Raw genomic sequence first — 24,782 nt, forward strand, 5'->3', positions numbered from 1 at the left:
TTTTATATCAGAATTACAGCTGAATATAGCCGGCACTCCTTACTAGGGGAATACTGGAGTATGGCATATGAAAATATTTTAAAGCATTCACAGAGAAATCAAATATAAAGGAAACTAGATGAGACATTAACCATGGAACTTGGCTTACAGGCACACTGTAAATACTCGTGATATTCAGGATTGGAGCTAGATTTTTTTTTTTCCCTGGGACCACCCCTTTCCCCACATACACACACGCTTAGCTGCTTTTTCCTTTTCTCTTATTTTGTGCCTTTTTCAAAACTTTTGCCAATAATTAAGCACATGGAGCAAGCCTGTATTTACAAGCCAGTTTGCTTGCACAGAAGAAACGAGGAGGTTGTTCTTTGAAAGAGCAGACTTATTTTCAGTTTAAATCTTCCCTGTGCCCATTTAATTAGCATGTGCATATTTCGAAATGCCTTCTCAAACCTCAGCATAACTGAAAACATAAGAATATTTGGGCTTTAGTTTTTAACCTGTTCGATTGGAGTTGGAAGATAACACTGATAGGTCATGAATGTTTCAGCCTCTGAAGAGATTGAGATAATATATTTAGTTTATCCAAAAATGACTTTCTTAAATGTTTTTCTAGGTCACTTCCTGGTACTACAGCAGCTGAATGTGCATCAAATCTGAAAAAGATCTATACAGTACAAACAGTACAGGTAAGACTGAAATAGTGCTACAGAAATTGCAGCACATGAGAAATAAAACCCAAGTGTGAGGTTCTCTTGACACCCACATGCCAGATGAGTCAGACTCATGCTTTCACCTACCTCAGGTATAAAAGTATTTGTTGGATGTATGAGCTATTCCTTAGTCATCCCTAGAATTGCACTGGCTTCTAAGGACCAGAAAGGGGTGAGTTGCGGGTGATATATTTGTTTTTACCAGCTGTTCCCAATTTTCCTAAAGATTTGAGAGCCTATCCTGAATCTCTAAACTGGATCATAAACCTTGATTTATTTTAAATATTTGTCCATATTTCAATATAATTATCATTTGAGCTATGGAAGATACAAGATGTGGAATTCTTCCTTTGATATACTCTCTTTAATACTTTCTGTTAATACTTTTTTTTAACACTTTCTGCTTCTGGAACACTTGTAGCCATAAGAGATTCTGCACAACAAAGTTTTTCCCTTTTTCTTATCAACTCGCTTTGTATCTGCAAACAAAGTCAGTGTGCATCACTTGCACTCGGTGATGAGTAAGCCTACAGTATAATCTGTTGCTAGATTCTTCTTATATAATGTTAAATCTGCCTTTAATTCACAAATGCTATGAAATTTTAAAGTGAGACATAAACCTTGTCTTTACAGGAACACTGAAGGTTGTGATGCTTTAAGATAAAACTAGCTTGACATTTTTGCTGTTTAGATGTAACCTTCGATCTGCTGTGCCTTCCCAGCCACTATTTTCCTCTGCCCAAGGAAATTAATTATCTCTGGAAGTTTTCCATCCAAGAGCACAGTTTGTAGATGTGGCATGCAGACCTCTTGAGAGCTGATGAGAACACTACTTAAGAGCAGGTGTATCTAGCATCTGACTCTGACTCTCATTCTAGTCTGCATTAGCTAACCTAGGCCTTATTGTACTAAGGAGCTGAACTGGATTCCTTCTCTTCAGGCTGCTTTGCAAGATTTAGAGAATCCCTTAGGGTCCCTTGAGAGGACAGTTTCACTGGACGAATTACCAGAGGCTAGCAGCTTGGTCTTTTGATAGTTCACCTCACTCAGCACTGAGATGTATTTCAAAATTACTTCCCTGGGGGGAAGTGGAAGGAAAAATCCTCACCGACTTTTCCTCTGCACTCTTTAGGATTTGCTGTCATCCGAAGCAGTGACATGGTAAAACACACCACTTTGCAAACACGTTGTGTGTACAAGTCATGCTCTAGACTGCCGCACTAACAGCTCTGTCCCTTAGCCAGTCAATTGTAGCAGACACAAAAATGGTGAATGCAAAATAGAGGAGAGTCTAAATACTGCACATATTTTCTTTCACATTGTCGTGTTGTTGATTTTTTTATATTTTAGGCAGTTTTATTTTTAACAGCTGGGTCACAAAGCGGCTCTTAGAATTGCCCCAGAATCATATTAGTGTTGCAGAGTTGGTTTTGTATTGATACATGATATTTCATCACTGGGGCTAGGGACAGGAATTACGCACAAACCAGTTTGAACCAATTTCCGATAAGTGATCCGAAATCAGTTAAAATCTGTAACACAACTGAAGGTCAGTGCACATAAACCACTTTCCAAATGGCCAAAAGCAGTTTAAGCTAAACCTGGATGGATGTAGTATCAGACTTAACTGATTTAGGTTAAATCAGTTTCTTGAACTTCTGTCCCAGACCCCCTCCAGATTCACATGAACTCACAGTCCCCTGGCATCCCAGGAGCATAGAATCATAGAAAATGAGAGTTGAAGGGACCTCAGGGGGTCACATCTAGTCCAACCCCCGCTCAAAGCAGGACCAGCCCCAACTACATCATCCCAGCCAGTATTTGTTGGGGAGGATGCTTTGCATCTCCCCCACAAACCCCTCTCATAGGGTGGGCGGGCTAGCCGTGGCCCAAGCTGTTTGCTCCAGCCCATCAGGGAGGTGTACTCTAGCGCCCCCCAGCTTCTGGCCTGGGCCACTGCAGGCATATAGCTGCATTTTGAGAATCAAAAGTGAATGTCTGTTCACTTGCTTATCGGTTCAATCTACACAGCTTAGACTAATTTGTGAAGACTGAATCGATTCAGCCTTGGGCTTTTGGACTGTCTATACTTAGCCCAGTTTGATGCAATAGTGGCTTAACATCTGGCTTCTTCCTTGCAGTGGGTAAAAAAGGAAAGGCATGTTTCTCTTTCTATGTTTCCCCCCAGTCACCTATCCTCAGTTAAGGTGGTAGGAAGGGATTATCCTTTCTCTTTTCCACTAGATGGTAGCTTCCCATCTTACGTGCAGTAAAGCTGAGAGAGAGAGTCTGGTGGCATCTTCTATTCCATTCTCTCTATTCTTACATTAATTTGCATTAATTATATGTGGAGCCCCTTTGTAATGTGCAGAAGTCCTTCTGCCAGCTCCAGACAACATGATTGGATCACCAATTAGGCATGTAGCTTAGAAATTTAATATAAATTTATGGTTCAGAATATCACAATGAGAGATGTGCTCTAGACAGAGGCACCAGAGGATTTTTTTTCCCTGTGGTATTAAGCAAGTTAGCAAGTAGGCTAGATTGGAAAATTAGTTGGCAAACAGGGTTGACTGGAAATTTTTTATTTTGGGGAGGAAAAAGCATGCTAAGGAAGTTATACTTAAACTGATTTGTGTTGGATGTGTTCGAGTGTAACTCAGATTGGGACTGAGTTTACTGTTGTTTTCTGTCTCTCACTCATAAAAATTTATGATTGCAGGCTCTGTATAAAAGTAAAATGACTGCTAATTATGCAACTAAAAAGGGGACTGACTGGAGGATGTGATGCATGGGAACGTAGCTTAAGGACACAGTGATCTGGTAGAGGAGACAGTAGGTTTAGAAGATGTTCCTGATTTGTATGGGGGCCCCGGAGCATGGAGGGTCCTACACATGGAGGATTCTGGTATAGGCCAATGGCTCCCTCCTCTCTGACCCCACCTTTCACAGAGCACGTGTTGGATGAGCAACTGTGTCTTCTTAGTGACATGACTTCAGTGTCTTTTACTTCAAATATTGATGATGCAGATTTTCAATCATTAAAAGTAATTTGAGTCACCAGAAGATAATTTCAAAGAATTTTAATACAAAGCAAAGGTAACTTGTGGCTTTCTGTAAGGGAGATTTGTGATGATTTTTTAAAGAATAAGAAGAGCAAGTAAATCTTCATGAAATTCACTGTCACGTGTATGAAACTAGAACTACTTTTTCTTTTCTTTAAAGAATTTCTGGAGTGTCTATAATAATATTCCTCCTGTGACAAATTTGCCTCTGCGATGTAGTTACCATTTGATGCGGGGAGAAAGACGGCCACTTTGGTATGTATCTTATTGTTGTCAGCTATGGGATTGGGCATTGTAGAAATGATAAATAGTGAGGGGAAGAAGAGAAGAGTGGGAACAAAGTATTGCATGGCATGCTTGTGCTCACAGCAAGTTGACTTGGGATTCTAGAGTGACTCTTCCTGATCTGAAGATCTTGTAAAGCTTAAAAGTCCATTATATTAAACGGAGCATTTTTTACTAATTAAGGTTGTGTAGTATAGTGTAGTGGTCTCCAAAATGGGGTGCGCGCAAGACGATCCATTGGTGTGCGGGAAGAAAATATTAGAACTTCTATTTATAGTTATATAAATATACATATATTGGGGGGGGGGTGCTCAAAAAGAACACAGAGAAAGGCTTTACACTGAACTAAATATTTCTATTAGTTGTCTCTCTGTTCTTTTTTTCTAATTCACAATTTTTTTTCTCTCCACTCAGAATAGGTGGGGTATTGATGCATGTGACGACTGTTTCTCAGTAATGCCTCATCTGTGCCTCAAACACACACATGCGCGCGCACACACACGCGTGCGTAGTGTATGTGTGTGTGTATGTATGTATCAGGTATCCAGGTTGTAGCCGTATTGGTCTCGAGGAAAAGCCAGTCAGGACTCGTAGTAGAGATACTATCTTTTGTTAGACCAAATTAAAGAAATTTTTTTGCTAAAGTCTTGCTGGTCTCGTAAAAGGTATTGTGTCTACTACAAGTCTGGATTATATGTATGTATATATAATAAATATTAAATTAAATTATTAAAATAATATATATTAAACTAAAGGACCAACTATAATATTTCAGACAGAACAGGAAACCCTCACGGTTCACAGGTTCGGCATTCGTGGTTTCAAATATTCGCAAATGCCGAACCCACTTCTTAAATACACTTAAAGAAGCTCCTCGGGAGCTCTGCGCTTCCCGCCGCTGGCAGCCATGCCCCCCCCAGCCACCTAGTGAGTTCATAAGCGCAGTGCCTTATTCATGGATTTTGCCATTCACGGGGGATATGAGACCGTATCCCCAACAAATGGCGAGGGTCGCCTGTACATTGCTGCTTATTTTTCCTTGGTAGTTAGGATCCAAATCCAACATAAGCAATCAATTTTCAATCAATTTTAGTTAGCTAGATTAGAAATCTTCTGATCAGTTTGCAAAATGTGCATGTGTGAGATTGGATTAAAGTCGTTATGAGCTCAGATTAACGAACATAAATATGTCTAACTAGATGTTGTGGAACTGCAGGAGGTCCACACATTGTCTAGTGATCAAGTACAAAAAATATTTTAAAAGATATTACTGCTGGGAGGCATAGGTGAAATTGGTTTTAAGAAAACGTTGACATCTGCACAATATATCTTCTGGATACGCGTGCACTCCGGTCTTGCTATCTTTATTGACAATGTGGAAGGATAAGAAAGGACGTCACGTTCTTTTCTGTTGTTTGATTTGGTTGGTGATGCTGGGGTGTGTGTAATTCAAAAACTTTGTCTGAAAAGGATGCATATCTTTTTTTAAGACTTCTATCAAAGAAGTTCTGTGGTATCCTTTAAGGAAAGGAGTGTGCAAAGTTGATGTCTCCAATAACTCACTATCTGCTTAATAATCATTGTAAAACTATTGTAGAGGTTCTCAGATTACAGGTAGCCAACACATATTATATACTCTAATTATGGCTAGATTTTTATGAGTAAAAAATCTGATGTTGGGGATATGTTTAAAATATGCTTCCCTTTATTTGTCTTGACGTCCTTTGAGAGCTCCACCTCCATCAGTAGGAGCCCATTGAGTCTAGGTGATCTTTATTTAGAGCCTGCACTTTTCAGCAGATGAAAAAATGGATATCAAATATTTCACTGTCTGCTTGTAAAAATTGTCAGCTTTTGCTTCAGTGGCATTTCACCTGAAGTTTCATCGTTTCATAGTTTCTAGGGTTGGAAGGGACCTGAACAGATCATCTAGTCCGACCCCCTGCCATGGCAGGAAAGAGTAGTGGGGTCAAACGACCCCAGCAAGGTGTTCATCCAGCCTCCTTTTAAACACCCCCAGGGTAGGAGCCTACACCACTTCTCTTGGAAGCTGGTTCCAGGCCCTAGCTGCCCTGACTGTGAAGTCGCACCTCCTGATGTCTAACCTAAACCTACCCTCTGCCAGCTTGTGACCGTTATTCCTGGTCACTCCTGGCGATGCTCGGGGAAACAGTGACTCCCCCAATACCTGCTGGTCCCCCCTGACTAGTTTATAACAGGCCACAAGATCCCCCCTCAGCCTTCTCTTGTGGAGGCTGAACAGGTTCAGGTCCCGTAGCCTCTCCTCGTAGGGCCTGCCCTGCTGTCCCCTGACCATATGAGTGGCCCTCCTCTGGACCCTCTCCATGCTGTCGAAATCCCAATTGAAGTGTGGCGCCCAGAACTGGACGCAGTACTCCAGCTGCGGCCTTACCAGTGCCACATAGAGGGGGAGGATCACCTCTTTGGACCTGCTCGAGATGCATCTGTGGGTGCATGACAAGGTGTGGTTGGCCTTCCTGACTGCCTCCCCACACTGCCAGCCCATGCTCATCTTGGAGTCGGTGATGACCCCCAGATCCTTTTCCGCCTCCGTGCTGACAAGAGGGGAGTTCCCCAGCCTGTAGGTTTGGTGCCGGTTGTTCCCCCCGAGGCACATCACCTTGCACTTGTCTCTGTTGAAACTCATCCTATTCTCATCCGCCCACCCCTGTAACCTGTCTAGGTCTGATTGTAGCCTGTTGCTTCCTTCCAGTGTGCCCACGTCCCCCCACATCTTAGTGTCATCAGCAAATTTGAACAGGGCGCTTTTTACCCCCTCGTCCAAATCACTGATGAAGATGTTGAACAGTGCGGGCCTGAGGACCGAGCCCTGCGGACCCCCACTGCCCACATCCTTCCAGGTTGAGAAGGACCCATCCACCACCACCCTCTGGGTCCGGCCCTCCAGCCAGTTGGCGACCCATTTGACTGTGTGGGTGTCTACGCCACAGCCCCCCAGTTTCTTATTGAGAACGGGGTGAGAGACAGTGTCATAAGCCTTCCGGAAGTCCAGGAAGACTATATCCACTGCTACCCCTGCATCTAATGATCTGGTGATCTGACCGTAAAAGGCCACCAGGTTGGTCTGACAGGACCTGCCACTGATGAACCCGTGCTGGTTGCCCCTAAGCATGCAGTCCCCTGCTGGCCCTTCCTGGATGTGTGCCAGCATAATTTTCTCGAACAGCTTCCCTAGGATCGAGGTAAGACTAACCGGCCTATAGTTTCCTGGGTCATCCCTCCTCCCTTTTTTGAAGATGGGAACCACGTTGGCCCTCTTCCAGTCCTCCGGTACCTCACCACAGCACCACGAGTGCTCGTAAAGCCGTGCCAGGGGACTTGCAATGACCCCGGCCAGTTCCTTTAGAACTGTAGGGTTGAGATCATCCGGACCGGCTGACTTGAACACATCCAGCCCCTCCAGAAGCTCCCTAACTAAATCCTCGCTAACCCGTGTCCCAGGTGTGCCTCCCCCGGGGCCCGAGGGGGGCCCAGCAGGGAGGAGGCTGTCCTGGTCCCTACTTCGGAAGACAGAGGCAAAGAAATCGTTAAACATGTTAGCTTTGCCATCTGGTGTGACGACCAAGCTTCCCAACGCATCCTGCAAGGGTCCCACATTACCCGGGACCTTCTTTTATTCTGGCAACCATAATAAAGATTTATCAAATTAACTGTTACAGGACAAAACTATGTGCTGTATCAGTTTGAGCTATCATTTAATAGTTGAGTCTGTCCTGACTCCAAGTTGCTTTAGCATTTCTGTTGAAAAAGACTTCATTTCCAGTGATCACAGACTTCTGCTGAAATACGTTTGCGCTCCTGCATTCCCTGGGAAGAACATAAGTAACAAGCTGCTTGTCTGAAAGTGCATCAGATTTTTTTCACGAGAAGCTGCCACGGTAAAACATGAATTAGCTTGGTGTCGTGGGGTGCATTCCCGGAGAGTTTATTGCCACTTCAGAAGTGCTCACTCTGCGGTCAGGGAAAATGTAACTATTTCCCAACACATCAAATTTAGGAGAGGGATTAGGTGCTGAGAGACATGTTTCACATGAACAACGAAAGATCTCTCTCAGGTGTCAGATTTACTAGCACAAACCTTGCTGCCTGGAACTAGTGCTGATATTTCAAATGGGACTTTCCTGGAACACTTGAAACCCAGAAATCAGTTATCACTTTTTCTAGGTCTGTGTATAAACTTTGCCCGGCATGAGTACTTGAATATTTGTTTTCTTGATATGTTTCCCAAAAACCAGGGAAGAGGAAAGCAATGCCAAAGGAGGTGTGTGGAAAATGAAAGTTCCTAAAGAAAGCACGGTATGTGATGCCCATTTCTACCTGGCAGTGACTAGTCACGTTTTTTGTTTCATCTGCCTCTAATAACATTATTCTTTTGTTTCCTTTTGTGTGGTGCTAACTTTTATTCCTGCATCGTAGCAAGCGTTGTCAATCCACATTTCAAGTTGAAAACCTTCTGTTTTTTACCCTCCATTTGTTCCAGTCTAACGTAGGATGCAGTATTTGATCATTTTGCTTTTAATAATATTTGGCCAATACTTTATCCATTGAATTAAAGTTCCTCTGGAGTGTTATAGCATCTGCAGTTGGCGAATGTAATAGCTTTAAAAACACCTTCCATCTCAAGACTGAATTTATTCACTTAGGCATGGGCAAGGTAAAACGTAGCAAGAGGTGCTCTCAGTGTTAATAGTAAATTTATAGTAGGAGCAGCCGTGATATTCTCCAAGAACCAACATGAAATTCAGCATCTTTGTCACAGATTCGCTTAAGTGCCCCATCTTGCTAACCACTGTGAGCAGCCCTATTGAGTGAGTTCAGTCAGACTGCTCTATGTAAGTGTTTTTCAGGGTCGAACCCAAGAAGCGCTGTTTTCTGTCTTTCACCAGCTTGTCAGTTCTTAGTCTTAAGTGCTCAAAAGTCTTACATAATACTTTTTAAGAAGGGTTGAATTCAGTTCAGCCACTTCCCTTTCAGCAAACTGAAATGGCTTTGCTTTTGTATAGCTGGCTTTTGAGCCCAATCTTGCACTGATGCCTGTGAGTAACTTTCCATGCGAATTGTCCCAGTGAGGTGAATTGGCCTGGTTACATAACTTATCTGGGTGTATTGAATGTATGCTGGAACTGGCCGATACACACAAAAGGCAAAGTGTAAGAAAAATATGACAGCCTTTCACAAACCATAAAATACTGAAAGGCGATACTTAAAATTTCAGCCAAAAGTTAATTAAATTTGCCTGTGGGTTTTTCTTCTGCATGTGAATCATCACAGCCATCCTCCTGCCAGTCCCAAGGGATCACAAAACACTTCTGAAATCTTTTTTATATAATCCAAGATGAAGATTTTTCAAAAGTGTCTGCTTTTGGGAACCTTAGTTTTTAGGCCCTGAACTTGAGACTTCAGAGGGGCCTGTGTATGTATGGGGTTTTTGTTTGACAGGGGGTCAGGGGGGCGGATGGAAGAATGATCCTTAGTTCTTAAAAATTAGACACCTTAAAATCAGGCAGGTTGAGCTTCAAATATCACTTTTCGCTTCTGACAAGTCTGGCCTAAGACACACCTCAGTCCATTTTTGACACCTTTGTAAAGATGGATGTTCCTTGTTCTTAGACTGTTGGTCAGGCATATGTTATGATCTCTAGCATAATGGTTTATCTATAGTTAAGAGAAAATGCATTTCCCAAGTACCAGAAAAAAAGAGAAGGCCTGTTGTAATAACTTTCTGGGGCAAGTGGAGGAGATATAACTTTGTTCTGCTGTCTGTCTTTATATGTCAGGACAAACTGGGGTTGACAGAGCATTGGCATTTGAAAATGCTGTGATTGCATGTACACCGTGACATTTTTGCCTGATGGTTTTTGATACAAAAACTAATACTATTCAGATCCTCATAGTCTGATTCTGCAGCTACTTAATACTGGATGAAGTGCTTCCTACCCATGAGATCAGTAGGACAGCCCTCAGTAGTGAGTACTACACCCAGTAATGAGAGTTTGCACGGTCAGTTGTGGCATTAATATATGACTCTTTCCATGTCAAAGCTTATTACATTGACATCTTCAGAGTGCATCTCAATGCATTCTATCCCATTAATCTGTCCTTATTATAAATTGATATAATGCATTGGATTGGCTAATAATGAGTCATTGAAACGTGTTGTGCCAATCCTTTGTGTTTTCAAGAGATCACTAGACATGTTGAGAAGCAAAGTGAAGGCTGAAAAGACAGCTTGTTTTCATAGTTTTTTTGCCTTTTGTATTAACCCAGTTTCATTTAATTTATTTTCATTTTTTATAGTACCGAAAGGATAAAGTAAATTGAAGCGGCAGTGAGGGCATGGCTTAAAAGTAGTTTATGCAAAAGTCATTATGGCCAAATAGACAAAGATAGATGTTGCCATATGCTCGCGAAACATAATTATTTCCCAGTAAGAACACACCTTGGAGCTTATTACTGAATTTATTAGCTTAGAGTTGCATATTATGCATTAGAAAATAGATTCCAAGTTTTGAATACTCTGTGGCCAAGGTAGTAAAAAATGTCAGAAAGCAGATAACAATGTCATTCATCTAGCAAAACCAAAGAATACCAGCTGAAAGACTTTTTTCCAGTTTTAATTCTCTCGTTAGCATTTGGATTTGTTGCAAGATTAACCTATTTCTTACTCAAGGAAAATCAGATGTGACATTTATATATTAATCCATTTAATTTAGCAGTACAGTTTGCTGGTTCTTTTCTTAAAATGGGTAGTCATTATTTTCCACAGAAACAAATGGGCACAAGTCGAATTTTATGGCTTTTTATCTTGCCTAAGCAGAAGAAATACTTGGATAAAATCTACTCCTGTCTTTCAAAAATTAGCCCATTTAGTATGAGTCATAGACACCAATGTAGGGAAGATAATTTTATACTTAAAATTTTGAAATCTTTATTGGAAGAACATTGGATTATGCTACTATTTATAAGGTGCTAAATTCTTGTTCCATCTCTCCTGAAGGAATTAGTACTATAACGCAGTACACGCATATAACACAGTCTTTCTCTAGACAACCTCAAAGAGTGAACTCAAGACTGAGCAAGGAAATGCAGCCTTTACGTTGACAAATGACTAACAGAATAGTAACTTTTTTCTCTTTTTCTGCTCAGGCGGCCGTTTGGAAAGAGTTACTGCTAGCAACTATTGGAGAACAGTTTACCGACTGCTGTGCAGCAGGTAAAAAAACAAATCACCTTTAAGACTCTTGTTTTGTGTTTATTTTAAGCTGCTTTGCCAAGCACTAGAATTCAGTATTAAAATATTCAGTGCTCAACCTGTGTCAGGATACAGAAGCATATCAAATCTCTCCGCTGTGAGAGCAAAACATGATTGCCTTCCTGTTTACTTAGTGCAGAACCAACTCTAGACTAGGTCCTTGCCTGTCCTCCAAAGGACCAAGTTAATCTCTTGGAGACTCCCAGATTTCTCAGGTGTGAAACCCCCATTAGGTGCATCTACATGTGCACTTTACTGCAAGGTAGAGTAATTAGCTCCGCAGTAAAGCATCACCGTCTACACATGCGCTGGTATTAGGGTGCAGCTAACTAACTTTGCCATAAGATAGTACTGTCGGGGACAGCACTATCTTACAGCAGAGTCATTACAGGCGATTAAACACATGTAGATGGTGACCGCAGCCTTAAATAGTGCCCGGTCAGCTGAGTCCAGGCCAGACTCCTGCCTGACTCTCATGCCCCAGCCAGCCTTTCTGCAGTCTGACACTTCCACTCGGAGCCCAAGGCTGACCCCCTGCGACACTTGCCAGCCCAGGTCTGCTTCACCTTGGCTCAATATGCTGCTGTCATAGGTGCACATGTAGATGCTGTGCCCAGGAGCAGTTTTCTCCCACTTAAGGTGCTCCGGAGTTTACCTTAATTGCATGTGTAGATGCACCCAGTGTGTATTCCAGAGTATTCAGTTTATTATTATGGTACCAAGATTCCCAGCATCTCGAAAGCTGTTTCCTCAGTATATCATGTAATGTACCACTGCTGTTGAGAATACTGGGAGTCCTCACAACATCCCTAGAAAGCATTTTTCCTGAGGTACAGAGAGATTAAGGACTTGAACCTGGGTTTCCTGAGTTCCAGGTAAGCACTCAAGCCACTGGACCTTCCTTGCTGTTGCCTGAATCAAATGAACTGATGTGACATACCTGAGTTGAAATGCCTTGCCTGGTAAATGGAAAAAAAATAATAATTCAGATGCTAATACATGATTTTGTTCAGCTCCAATATTTTAATGAGGATGGTATTTTCAGACTCAATTTAATTTCTAAAATCTCAACCTTGAGACTGCACCTGTTCAATCTGGGAATGGACTGAGGATAGGTTATCAGTTATACCTTGCATAAGAAGCATAATCGCCTGTCATATCTCCCAAGCTGGTAGGAGGCTCCCACCATTTTAGATGATGAGGTTGGATTACAGAAACTGTTTAGTTACCGAGGAAGACAAATGATAGCAGAACCATTGGGCTCAGATATGAATTACTAAGTGAACTTACCTCTTCAGCAAAGAAATGATTACAGATTAATTGTAATGGCCATATTTGTATGTCCTAAGTATAAACATCCATTTAAACAGTTTGTTTTATGTTCCTGAATTTCCCTATTTTGAAGTGGTCCATTTCTGACTTACCGTTCAGCAGAAAAGAACTAGGTTTCTTAATGCCACAGAGCAGTTTAACGAAGACTTCTCACACAAGTAATTTCTCTCCAACTTAGTGCAGTAGACAGGCAAGTTGCATTTATCTCACTTTTAGTGTGTTTAACTCAGTGGTTGTCTTGGATTATTTCCCACAAGGGTTTGCCTGAACTTATATCCCAGATAATATATTTCTCTCACTTCTTGTTTTACTTCAGCATTATAGTAAAGGGAATACATGCTTCAGATCCTTTGGCAGTAAGAATCATTTAAAAACCTCTGCCAATTTGGGCCTCTTTATACATAGCCGAGCTAATACCAGGGAAGACAGAAGCATTTCTCCTATTTACATTCAGTAATTCTTTTTAAGGAATTCTGTCCCAATCATGGTGTTTTAGCAATGGAGGACAGTACTGGGAATATTGGGGGCAGTGGTAAACTGATCTGTGTCTCATTAATTTATTTCCACTACTGTTTAGGAAAGCTCAGAGAGGCAACAGAAAAATAACATTTGTGTTTTGGGGAAATTACTGTCTTGGTCCCTACCCTATGGTAGCCAGGTAAAGTGCTCCACGCACTATTGATAGATTTTTCTAGCCTACCGCTTTCATTTTTCTTATTACAATAACCTGATATAATACAATACCATAACCATAATTCTAATACAAAACCATAATTAAAGCTACTGTCGTAAATTGTTTGAGTAGCATCATTGCCTTGTGAGGTTCCATTTCCAATAACTGCCCCAAAGAAAAATATCATTTGTGACTTGCATTTTCATACTTGCTTCATTTCCTTCAGTTCTGGTATTACCTTAACTTTTTGGTTACTCTCTTTCATTCACTGGGCTAGCCTAACTTTTGGACAAAGTGTTTTACAGGACTATATATAATCGAAGTAGATTTCCCCACTTCTTAAAAATTCACTACTGTTTTTTATAATACTTGTTTCTCTGTACAGATGATGAAGTAATAGGAGTTAGCGTCAGTGTTCGTGATCGTGAAGATGTTGTTCAAGTTTGGAATGCGAATGCATCTTTAGCGAGCGAAGCAAAAGTATTAGAAAAGATCTACAAACTTCTGCCACAAACGTCTTTTAAAGCTGTGTTTTATAAGCGTAAGTACTCTGCACTGATTTATTTCTGCCAGCTAGGATTTCCGGTGTTGTTAAATTGTTCACAACTGAGATGTATCCAGTAGAAAAACTGTGTTCATTGACTGAACTTCTCAGTATTCAGAAATAAGTAGTTATTGTTGCATTGGGAGTTTGACTTTCTAATTACTGGGGTTTTTTTGTTTCTGCCCGATAAAGCAGCATAGCAGGCAGTGAGAGTTCTGGATCAAGCCAGGTGGTAAATATAAGAACATACTTAGGGTCAGATCTAGCAACCATCTCTTAAGCACCATAGGATGAGACATTTCTAATAAGCCGTTGTTTGGAATGAAGCTCATTCGGAAAGTAAGGGCACTTTCTTATTCTACTGAAGTGTTAAACTTCCTCATTCAGACATGGTATATCCTACCAATGATAGGAAGATGTTTAAATCCTTGAACATTTACCAAAAAGCCCCTTAACCCTTAGCAGCTTCTTACTTCTTGTTGACATAGTCAGTTTAAAAGATGTTTTTCCTTTTTCCCCCCTTAGCCCATAAAGAGCATCATGCTTTTGAAGGTCGACGTGGAAAACATTAACTGCAGTCAGAACCAAACTCACACTTTGTAATCTGGTTTTTGGAAGTGATTTAAATGGGGAGAAGCATGGACAGAAGCCTTTGCCGAAGCATCACGGGAGCTGGCCATTTTCCATTGGTCTCTAAGGCTTTCAATTTGGGCAATTCTTACTCAAGACTAGGGAAGATGTTGCCTTGCTTACTGAACATGACATTCATTACATTTGGTTCTCTAAATCCTCAGTTTAATTTCTTGTTGAAACAAAATATATTCGGCCACTTGGTTTTCAGTTGGATTATATTTGTAGCCCCATTTCAGTAAGGTTGAAGGGATTTATTTGTTTCTTTTGAAGTAGTTGTACTGTACTTAGTTACATGCAAACGTGCACAAACATGATATGCTGCTTTTCCTTGACTTGCTGTAAATAGAGGAGAACTCGCTTGGTGGAATATGTTTTCAGGTTTTGTTTTGAAACATTCCTATCATGTTAAGATGTACTTGCTGTCTGTGTCCCAAGAGAGAGAAATTGCACTGCATTATTCTAATACACAAAGTAATCTGGTTTTGCACTGACAGTAGCGGATATACTGTAAAAGTAAATAATAGCGTAATCACTGAATGAGAGAACACATTTGAATTGGGCTAATGCCCCAAGAGATGATGCTAGCCAGTGACTTTAACTTTGGTGATTTCAAATTAGCACTTAATTCAGACTAAAATGAGAGAGCTTGCAACAGGAAAGCCAGCATCTCTCATTTTGGGGGGTATGAAGTTTTAGTAATTTTTGTATGCTTCTTAGGAAGTGTTTCTGTGCATCTCTTAAAAAGTTTCAGTTCCTTTTTAGCATGTTTTAGAAAGTCAGTCTTGTCCTTATGCTGCTTAGATGAGATTAGATCCCAATTTACACCTGCAAAGGTCCCTATCAGAATTCTTACTGACTTCAGTGCAAGCAGGGATGGCCCCAGCGTATTTCAGTTCAAGCTATGATAACGCCTTAAGTCAGTTAAGGGGGGGTTTGGCAGGGGGGAAAAGAGGTTGTTTTTTTGGGAGGGGAGGGTTGTTTTTACAGCATGAATGTGAATATTGATAAAATTAAACTTTGAAGTGTATTTGTCCATATTAATGGAGATTTCAACATGTTTTATTATAGTACCAAAGATTTTAGTTTTTAGTTTCTTTTACAACAGGAAGCTGCAGAGTAGAAATGAATGTGCACTCCGCTGATCATTACTTCACATCTAGTGTTTTTGTCTGGAAATTGTTCAGGTTGCACTGATTTCCACATATTTAGCATCTCAAAAGGCCGCCATTAGAATTGAATACGGTGAAAAATAAAAGTTTCCCTTTTTAATTTTTTTACGTCATGTGTATTTATGAATTAAAAGTTGTGCAGTTAATGAGCATTGCTAATTAAACAAGTTTTCTAAAAGCAAATGCCTGGCTTCAGTAATTGCTTTCTAACATTAAATGTCACTGGACCAGCTTTCTTAAGCCTAGTCATCATTAGAAGAAAACTGTTCTCCGAGAAAGCGTAATTTGGAGCATACTTCAAAATATATTTTAAAAAATCAAGTTTTTTTTCTATTAATGCAGGAAGAAAAGACATGTTGAATTTTAGTCAGTAGTTTTATGTTTTCAGTGGCAACTCTGATTTAGGGTTTCTTCTACTATAAAAGATTTGTGAGTCTTCATGAACTTTTCATGAGTTTCAGGTTCTAAAGTAAAAAGCATAGAGGTTTTATGTTCAGTTTAATTAACTGGTATTTGCAGTTCAGACAGTTTCAGTGACTTGAGTGTGAAATTTACCAGTTGCTCTTATTCATTTAGATTATTTTTTACAACTGTGCATTTCTAATATAGACCTACAACTGCAGAGTATTCATAATGTTGAATCTGATCCTTCCCTTATTGCTCCCCAAACTGCCTGAGACCCTTAAATTTCTTTCAGGAAATTCTTTGAAAATGTACTGTTTAATTTGAAATAGGTTTTGAACTACTGGAGCTGTTTTAAGTTCTTTCTAAGAATATGCCTGTGCTGCGGTTACTACAATATAGATCACAGGCTCCGCAGACATACCTTTGCTAGTGTTAATTTGGCAACCTTGGTTACTGTACACATTGAAGCCATGGCAGAATGAAGTTTAGCATCAGCTAACTGCACGCTTGTTTACTCAGCTTCTTAGGTTGGTTTTGTAACCTACAGTGCTGTATAGCTGTACTGCTCACAGTGCCCAAGCTACCTAGTTTAAAGCTAGTTTGAATATGCCTACTTGCTCTGCAGGGCAAGGTTCGTGTTGCCATATTTTGCATCTCAGTCAGGGCTGTGCACAGTCCATTTCTGCCAAGAAATCCAATATGCTATGCTTGCACTTCTTCTTTGATTTCTTCCCAGGAAGAAATCAATTAGTAACCACATTCCAATATTGAATGTTTAGGCTGGCTCTAGGTACGCTGAAGTTACTAGTAGAAAATTTCTTCTCTAAAGCATTCTCTTTTGTATCTAATTAGTTAAATTTATTACCGATTACTGTTACTTGGATTGTTCTGAGTACCCATCCTGGAATGGGCCAATTCTTCCCTAGCTGGCGGATGAGCTTAATTTGCAAGTGTGGTAATAATTATTATTACTTTGTGTCCGTCGGGTTTATATCATGCAAGATATTTAGTTGGCTGTCACGGCGTGGGGTCCTAGGGGTGGCCATGATCTCCCCTAGCGCCCCCTACCATGCCAAGTTTACTTCAGAGCACCTCTTTCAAGCCACACCTTGATCTTAAATAAATAAAAAGGGAGGCTGCCTGTCCGTCCTCTTGGACACGGTGCTCTGTTGTATCCTGGCCTCTGTTCTATACTGTGTGACTCGGTGCCCCCCAGCCTTACGGGCTATGCGTAGCTCCAGCCATCCCTTTACCACGCCCCAAGCCTCACTGATATCCTGGACGTTGTTCGGTCTGTCTGGCTCTCTGCGCCCTCTCTGGCACTTGGGCTCTCCGTGGCCCTCGTCTCTCACCGCGCCCTCTGGCGCTTGGGCTCTCTGCAGCCTTGTCTCGCAACCATGCACCCCACAGGTGCTCGCCAATCGCTGCTCCCATCTGGGGCCTCTCGTTCTGTCCCCTTTGCCTGGGGCTTCTCACGCTGCCCCTTTACTCTAGGGCTTGTCTTGCTGCCCCCTGCTCTGGGGCCTTTCACACTGTGGTGGGCTCAGGTGACCATAGCCGTGCCTGGCCCCAATTCTCCTCCTTGGGGTCTCGAACCCCCCCTGCAGATGGGCTCAGGTGGCTGTAGCTGTGCCTGGCCCTTTGCTCTAGGCCTGGGGTCTGTGCCCCCAAAATACTGTGCCCTTGCTGGCGACGGGGTCAGTACACCCCAAATGCTGTGCCTTCTCTGGCACCTTTCCTGCTGCCCCCCTCTCTGGGGCTGGGGTTCCCACACCTCTGTGGGCCCCCTGTGAGGCCTCTTCCAACCCCTAATAGCCTCACCCAAACCACCGGTCGTAAACCACAAACAGAAAACTCAAGCCGCTAGGCTATAACATAAATCTAAGCCAATTTGGCTACACCATTATTCGAGCCTGTCATGGGGTTTCTCCCTCTCTCACCCGTAACAACTGCCCGTGCATCCTGGCCTCTCCCTTTGCCTCGCTCTGGCAGATTTTCCACCCCTATGGCTGCTGGCAGGGAACCGCCCCCTTGGCCTCAGCCTGGATTTAAATGGGAGCCAGGCCCCGCCCCTTCCGGTCAACTGACACCATCGGTTGCCCTAGCAACGAGCGCCTGTGCCTCTTTATTACTACTCTGGCTGCCCTGGTAACCAGCAGCTGGGCTCCGCCCCCCCGTGAGATCACAGCTAGGGCTCTCTCCCTAGCCGTTCCCACTCTAAGGAGCAGGGCACCAAGGTGCTCTGCGACACTGGTAATTCAGGATTTGATCCTACATACGCCACATACAGCCAGAACAGCACAATGCTTCTGAGCATGGAAGTGCCTTCAGTCACTGAGCAAAGAAACTCTGGAAGTTGGACGTTCAGCTATCCTACAAATGGCATGAGACGTGTTGAGTTTGCCCAGAATACCTATATGAAATTTAAGGGTGTGCTTGGTAGTCGTGTTGGTCTGAAACAAGAAGACATACAAAAAACTAGAACTCTTGGTTCCAAAATGACACCATATATTAGACCAACTAGGCAATCACAAAGACAACCGGGAAAGGACAGTTTTCTTGCGATTTCCCAGTTGGTCTAATAAAAGGTATCATTTTGGAACCAAGAGTTCTAGTTTTTTGTATGTCTAGATGAAATGTATGCTTTTCTGATTTTAATAGACTGGTATCTACCTTCAACTGTCATAATCTTCACGAACCAATTTTGTTTCAGGAACTGAAAATTATAAAGAAACCTTCAGCACTAAAATGCAATGCTTGGACTAAATCATATGTGTGAGGGAGCGGGCGCTAGGGGCGGCTGTGAAACTCCCTAGTGCCACTCACCGTCACGTTAGGGCGAACGTAGCACCCTCAGAATCTCGCCCGCCACGACTTTGATGACTAATATATAGTATGGAGGCTGCCTGTTTCCCTTGTGGACGGTACCGATGTTCCTGTCCCGGCTCCCCAATGGGGTATCTATCTGCGCCCCGCCTTAAGGGCTACGCGTGCCTCCAAACCTCCCCTTCAGCACGCCCTAAGCCTCGCAGCTGTTCCGGGGGACGTTTGTCTTGTCCCTCGCCCGTCGGGTGCCTCTCGGCCACCTGGCGCCCTACAGGGCCTATAGCGCCACCGCCGCCCAACTCTCGGCGCCATCGGGCCGGCATTACCACCGCCCTTGGGCCGGCGCTATCACTGCGGGTGCCTCTCGGCCACCTGGCGCCCCACGGGGCCTATAGCGCCACCGCCACCCAACTCTCAGCGCCATTGGGCCGGCCTTACCGCCGCCCTAGTCTCGGCGCCATCGCCTCTGGGGCCTCGCCCCCTCTGGGGCCCAATACCGCGCACCCTGCGCCTCGCCCCCTCTGGGGCCTTGCCCCCTCTGGGGCCCAACACCGCGCTCTCTGCGCCTCGCCCCCTCTGGGCCTGTGCCTCCCTGGCACGAACTTCTGGAGCCCCCAAGCTGTTGGGGGGGCCCCGCTGAGGCCTCCTCGCTCCCCAACAGCCTCGCCCGGTCCTCCGAATCTACCTGCCCTTGAAGGCGATCTTGTTCCCTGCATCATCGCAGCCGGTTAGTATGGTAAGGCTGCCACACTTGCCTCGGGCTGCTCAGCTCAGCCGCAGAGCTCCTGCTCCTGCTCCTGCAGCAGCCAGAAGGGAACTGTGAGGCAGGCTCCGGCCTAAGCTGTTTATAAAGGCCTGGCCCTGCCCCCTTCTGGCCACGTGACTCACCTGGTCACCCTGGCAACCGGCACCTGAGCTGCCTGGGTGATTGGCAGCTCTGCCAATCACCCTCACAGTCACGGGGCACCTACGTGACTCCGTGACAATATGCTATACACCATAATTAGGCTTAGATCAAAGTCCACACTGTACATCCGCACGACAGCACTGAATTATATTTTTCTCTGTGTTTCCATGTTTGCAATACTCAACCTAGAGACTTCCCAAGATTTGAAAGTCTAATCGGTCTTTAATCCAGAGATCTGCTCTAATTAAAACGTCACAGCATCTCATGTATTCAGCATCCCCCATTTCAAAATGGCCACGTGGGGGGCGCTTTAACGCAAGCCTGTTCAACAAGCTTTAGTTAAAGTGCCTCCATGGCTCTTTTGAAATGTGGGATGCTGAACGTATGAGGCACTGCAGCATGCTGGAGCATTATAATATGAACACTCCAGCGCACTCAGTCCAAACATGTCGGAGCACGTGTGTAGGCACCCAAGGTGTTAACACTGAGGAACTTGTCTACTTTTCTTTCAAAAAAGGTCTACAGTGCCTTTAGTGAACATAACGATGGTAGCTCTGGTGTCCTTACCCAGATTTCAATGTGAATAACTTTGCAGACTTAGAACTTCAGCAGGAGGTATTTCTTCCAAACTGGGCATTGAAGTATTGGGTAATATTGCCTCAAACTCTTACACTTTTCATTTTCCTTTGGGCTCAAACACAGTGAAGGGAGAAAATTGTGAAATGCATTGGGTTATCTTCAGTAGGAAGCGCTACATGTACAGTTATTCTGGGTTTAAGCAGGACTGTGCTGAGATTTGTCTTCTCAGAGATGAATTTTGAATCTCCTCTAATTTTGTGGTATGAGTTTTTAAAGTAGGCTTCTGCAGTCAGTGATGTCTGAGAGACTTGCACTGTTTATAGCTGTTTGTATGCAAAAAAACTAGGGTGAGGGTCAGCGGACTGCGGCCCTGAAAAGTAAATGTGCGTTAGTTCTGGTAGATGCAATAGGAAGTGTAAAGTGCACAGAACAGAGAAATCTGTAGATCCAGGGGGAAGTATTCCTCGATAAAGAAAGTTCCCCTTATTGGTTTATAGTTGTTTGATCTCTTGTCTCTATTTTTTTGCAAAAGAAGGTTTGGAACAGATCTCACCAATTCCACGTATTACCATTAATAAAACAATTCTTGTATACGATGTGCACCTTGCTCAGTCAACATCCTGCTTTTGCCAATCAATAGGTTCATAAAAAAAAAATCCTTTGTATTTTTCATATTGCAACTGGAGGTCAACTGGAGGATTTTAAAGAGAAAGGTCCTCTTAAAACTAGGGGTGAACTGATACTGATCCAATAGCCTATTTACAGGAATGCAGCCCAGCAGATTGGAGAGCAGCATCCAGCTGCTGGTCTGTGGTGGGAAAGCAGTGTGGGGAGGGAAGGAGCACGGGGGAGAGTCAGATCAAGGCCCCCACAGTGAGAGAGGGAGTGGGGCAGGGGCAGGTGCTGCCCAGCCAGAGCAGTGAATGTTACCTTGGGAGCCAAACAGAGTCGCGGGCAGCTCATCCAAGGGATGCTGGTGGAGGGGGTGGCTCCCGGCCACTGTGTATACCCCCAAGAGAGGCAAATGCCCCCCCTGGATTTGTGTGCGGGGTGAGGGAGGCTGCCCACTATGGCAGGGAGCCACCCCCCACTCCAGCTCCTCCCTCCCGCAGACAAGCTGCCCATGGCTCCGTCTCACCTGGGGTCGCATTCACCACACTAGCTGGGCAGTACCTGCTCCTGCCCCACTCCCTCCCTCACCATGGGGGCCACAATCTGCCCCCCACCCCATGATCCTTCCCTCCCCCACAGATTTACTGGCCAGATGCTGATCTCCGAGCTGCCAGGCTGCATTCCTGGCAACGTGCATGGTGTGGCTGCATGCATGCACATGGCATTTATTGGTGGCATTATCAGCTACACTGGCCAAAAAAGCCTATTACCAATAATGTTAATTTTCCTTTTATCAGTGACGACCCGATATACAACCAATATATCACTGCACCTTCACTTAAAGCACAAATGGAGAGTGTTATTTTCACAAAGTAGCTTGGGTGATCATTCTCTGTGCACTCAAACATGAAAGTGACAGATCTACTTTTTTTTTACAGGAGGAAAATGTTTTCAGTTGGAAATTGTTCTTTTCTTGATCATCTTTCTTGCATTATTTCTCCTAGGCATAGGAGTGACAAGGAAATTAGAAAAATGGTGGAGTGCCCACATTCTGATGTAAAAAAATACTGCAATCAACTCTAATTTAACTCTAATGGATCTTTTCTAATCTGACAAGTTTAATGAAAAATAAATTATTTTGGGACTCTTAAATCTACCTGAGAGAGTTGGCATGTACAGTACAGTGTGTGCATGGGAAAGGGACAATGATAAGATTATGTACTTCTGTGTAGTTTCCAAAAAACGAAGAGGCATCTTCCTGTAGGTTGGGTAGTTGCTAGGCCTTAGGGACACATGCTCTTCAATTATAAGTTCCTTGAGGTAGGAACTACCTTCTACTTTATACGGCACTTAGCATTTATGGGGTCATGTCATTAACTTGTATCTCTGAGGTAATACTGTATCCCCCACCACTGCTTCTCCCTGCCCACCTGCCAACTGCTCCAGCACCACACGGTTCCTGGCTGCATCACCGGGACTGCAGGATGCAGCAGAAGCTGGCCTGGCCCAGCCTTGAAGACTGGGGTGATCACCAGTGGTCTTCCCCTCCCCACCGTGTTCTTAGCTGAGTTGCACTCTCGGGTGGAGGGAGGCCGGGAACAGTCCCAGGGTCACCAGGCTAGAAACCTCTGCTAGGCAGAGGCTTCTAGTAGGAGGCTGGGGGGAGGGCAGGACCTTGCTGCTGGGTCCTGCTGCCGGCTCCCCCACGTCCTGTTGCCGCTTGTGCCTTGTCATCTTTGACAGGCAGCTAGAGTCAGATAATTAATTTTCTAAATTTTTTAGGGGCCCCACGGACCGAATAGAATGGCCTAGCGGGCTAGATGTGGCCTGTGGGCCGTATTTTGCCTGCCCCTGGTCTATGGAGTAAATCAAAGGCAGGTCAGCAATCCAGGCGCTAGCTTTAACTTAATTAGCTTGGGAAAAATAGCAGTGAAGGTGCAGCTGCCCCCTGAGTAAGTTGCCAGGGTGCCCAGTGGACTTGCACTGCCACCTGTGTTACAGTAACTTTGTTCCAATAAGTACCCAATGGTAGTTTGCTCAGGATCACCTGTCTATGCTGTAGTCACACCCTCAGCTGTACCATAGGCACAGCCTAAGCTTTCCAGGCAAGGACTGTCAAGGAACTGGTGCTGCTTAAACACTAAAGACAAGATTCACGAGAACAGCAAGGCAGGTTCATCCATCAGCAGTGGTAGTGTAAAGCAGGAAATGACACTGCCCCTTGCAAAGTAATCTGTGTTCTTCAGCACTGACAGCAGGGCCGGACTGGAGTTTATGCAGCAGAGAGGCTGACCAGCCGTATTTCATGCTTTACTGCTACCTAATTTCCTCTATCAGCCTCTTGAAGTGGCTTGCTTCAGTCCTGGTGCCTACAACCTGTTATCTTTGATGGAGTGGGCAAGAAGAAATGGTTTCCGCCAGTGCTGCTGTCAATAAAGCACTATAAATCAGCAAGCAAGAACAGACTGAAAGAACAGACCAAAGTAGACACCATTCATCACGTACAATGGGCCTGGAGAATATCCAGGCTCGTCCCGTGTCAGGAACACCAGTATTAGGAACAGGAATGAGATGAATCTACTTATTTTGGACCACAGTTCTGTCATAAACATGCAAGAGGATTTGTATACAATAGTGGGGATTCTTTCCTAGAGAGATCACCCCCAGGGATGTTTATGCATCAGGGCAGAGCTGTGAGGAAAGTTTCATAGTTAAATTTCCATACAAGAGTGCCGAGAGAAAACAGTGAATCTGACAAGTGCTAGCTGCCAAATGTGAAACGATGCAGCATGGCTTCTTGAAGGCTGATATTTTTTGTACGCTGGCACCGTCTTAGGGAATGCACTTGAATGGAGGCAAATAACTAGAGCCCAGTACCACCTTCCTTGGGGTCCATGTTGTTGAAACACTCCAAGGCAGAAGGTAAAAAGGTTTGCGCATGTTGTCCCGATGCTTCAGTCCAGCATTCTTCAATGCTGCCAACGAGGCAGCTAGCAACAAGACAGCAGCCAAAAGCTTCTGCAGTTTCTTGTGTGAGTTAACTCCTTCAAAGGGCTTGGAAAGAGGAATAACAGTCGACTCGACTCTTCTAGGGCAGATCAGTATCTCCCCACTCCTCTCAGCAGGAAGGGATCTGAGCCTGCAATCTTCAGCAACTCATAGGTAGAGTTGCACCTTATTCCTTCACCCCAGCACAGCTAGCTGTTGAGCAAGGAGGCCCAATGCAGCAGAAAATGGTAAAAATGCCCAACCCATTTCTGACTGAGCAGCCCTGCTACAAAGCGGCAGGGTGTGGATAAAGCTGTAGGGGTTGAAAGCTTTCAGCCAGTTGGAGAAAGTGGCTCATACGCTGTTGGGACTGAGTGTGCCCAAGACAGTTCTCCATTAGGGTAGGTGCTTGGTGTCTAGAAATGCTCGGCACTAGTGCAGAAGAAATGGTTGTCTTGGGAACAAGGATGCACTGTTCTTTTAAGGAACATTTTTGCACTGCTGATCTCAAAGCACTTCACAAAGGGGTAAGGACCATTGTCTCCTTAATTTATAGGGGAAACTTGGATGCAGAGAGGTCTGAGCAATGACAAGGCTCACACATCTACAGAGATTCAAATTGAAGCCCTGCACCAAATAGGCAGGTGTCAGTCTTGAGTCTGACAACAAGTGAACTTCCCAAACACATGCACAAGTAGAGTGACTCCAAAGAGTCCAGCGAGGGGGAGGTAAAGATCCAGACTTGGCTCTGTATTGGTGA

General features: G+C 43.8%; 1 protein-coding gene across 1 annotated transcript; it reads left to right on the plus strand.

Annotated features, from left to right (window-relative positions):
• The first annotated feature begins 619 nt into the window (after nt 1-619).
• EIF4E3 (eukaryotic translation initiation factor 4E family member 3) lies at nt 620-15,888 on the plus strand. The gene is made up of 6 exons (XM_090021558.1): nt 620-686; nt 3,936-4,030; nt 8,338-8,398; nt 11,249-11,315; nt 13,745-13,900; nt 14,429-15,888. The coding sequence occupies exons 2-6, from the start codon at nt 4,005-4,007 to the stop codon at nt 14,473-14,475; spliced, it is 357 nt and encodes a 118-aa protein (XP_089877684.1). The 5' UTR covers nt 620-686; nt 3,936-4,004; the 3' UTR covers nt 14,476-15,888.
• The last annotated feature ends 8,894 nt before the right edge of the window (nt 15,889-24,782 follow it).

This window comes from Crocodylus siamensis, chromosome 11 (genome assembly GCF_052110815.1).
Source record: "Crocodylus siamensis isolate JL-2025a chromosome 11, ASM5211081v1, whole genome shotgun sequence".
Classification (NCBI taxonomy): Eukaryota; Metazoa; Chordata; order Crocodylia; family Crocodylidae; genus Crocodylus; species Crocodylus siamensis.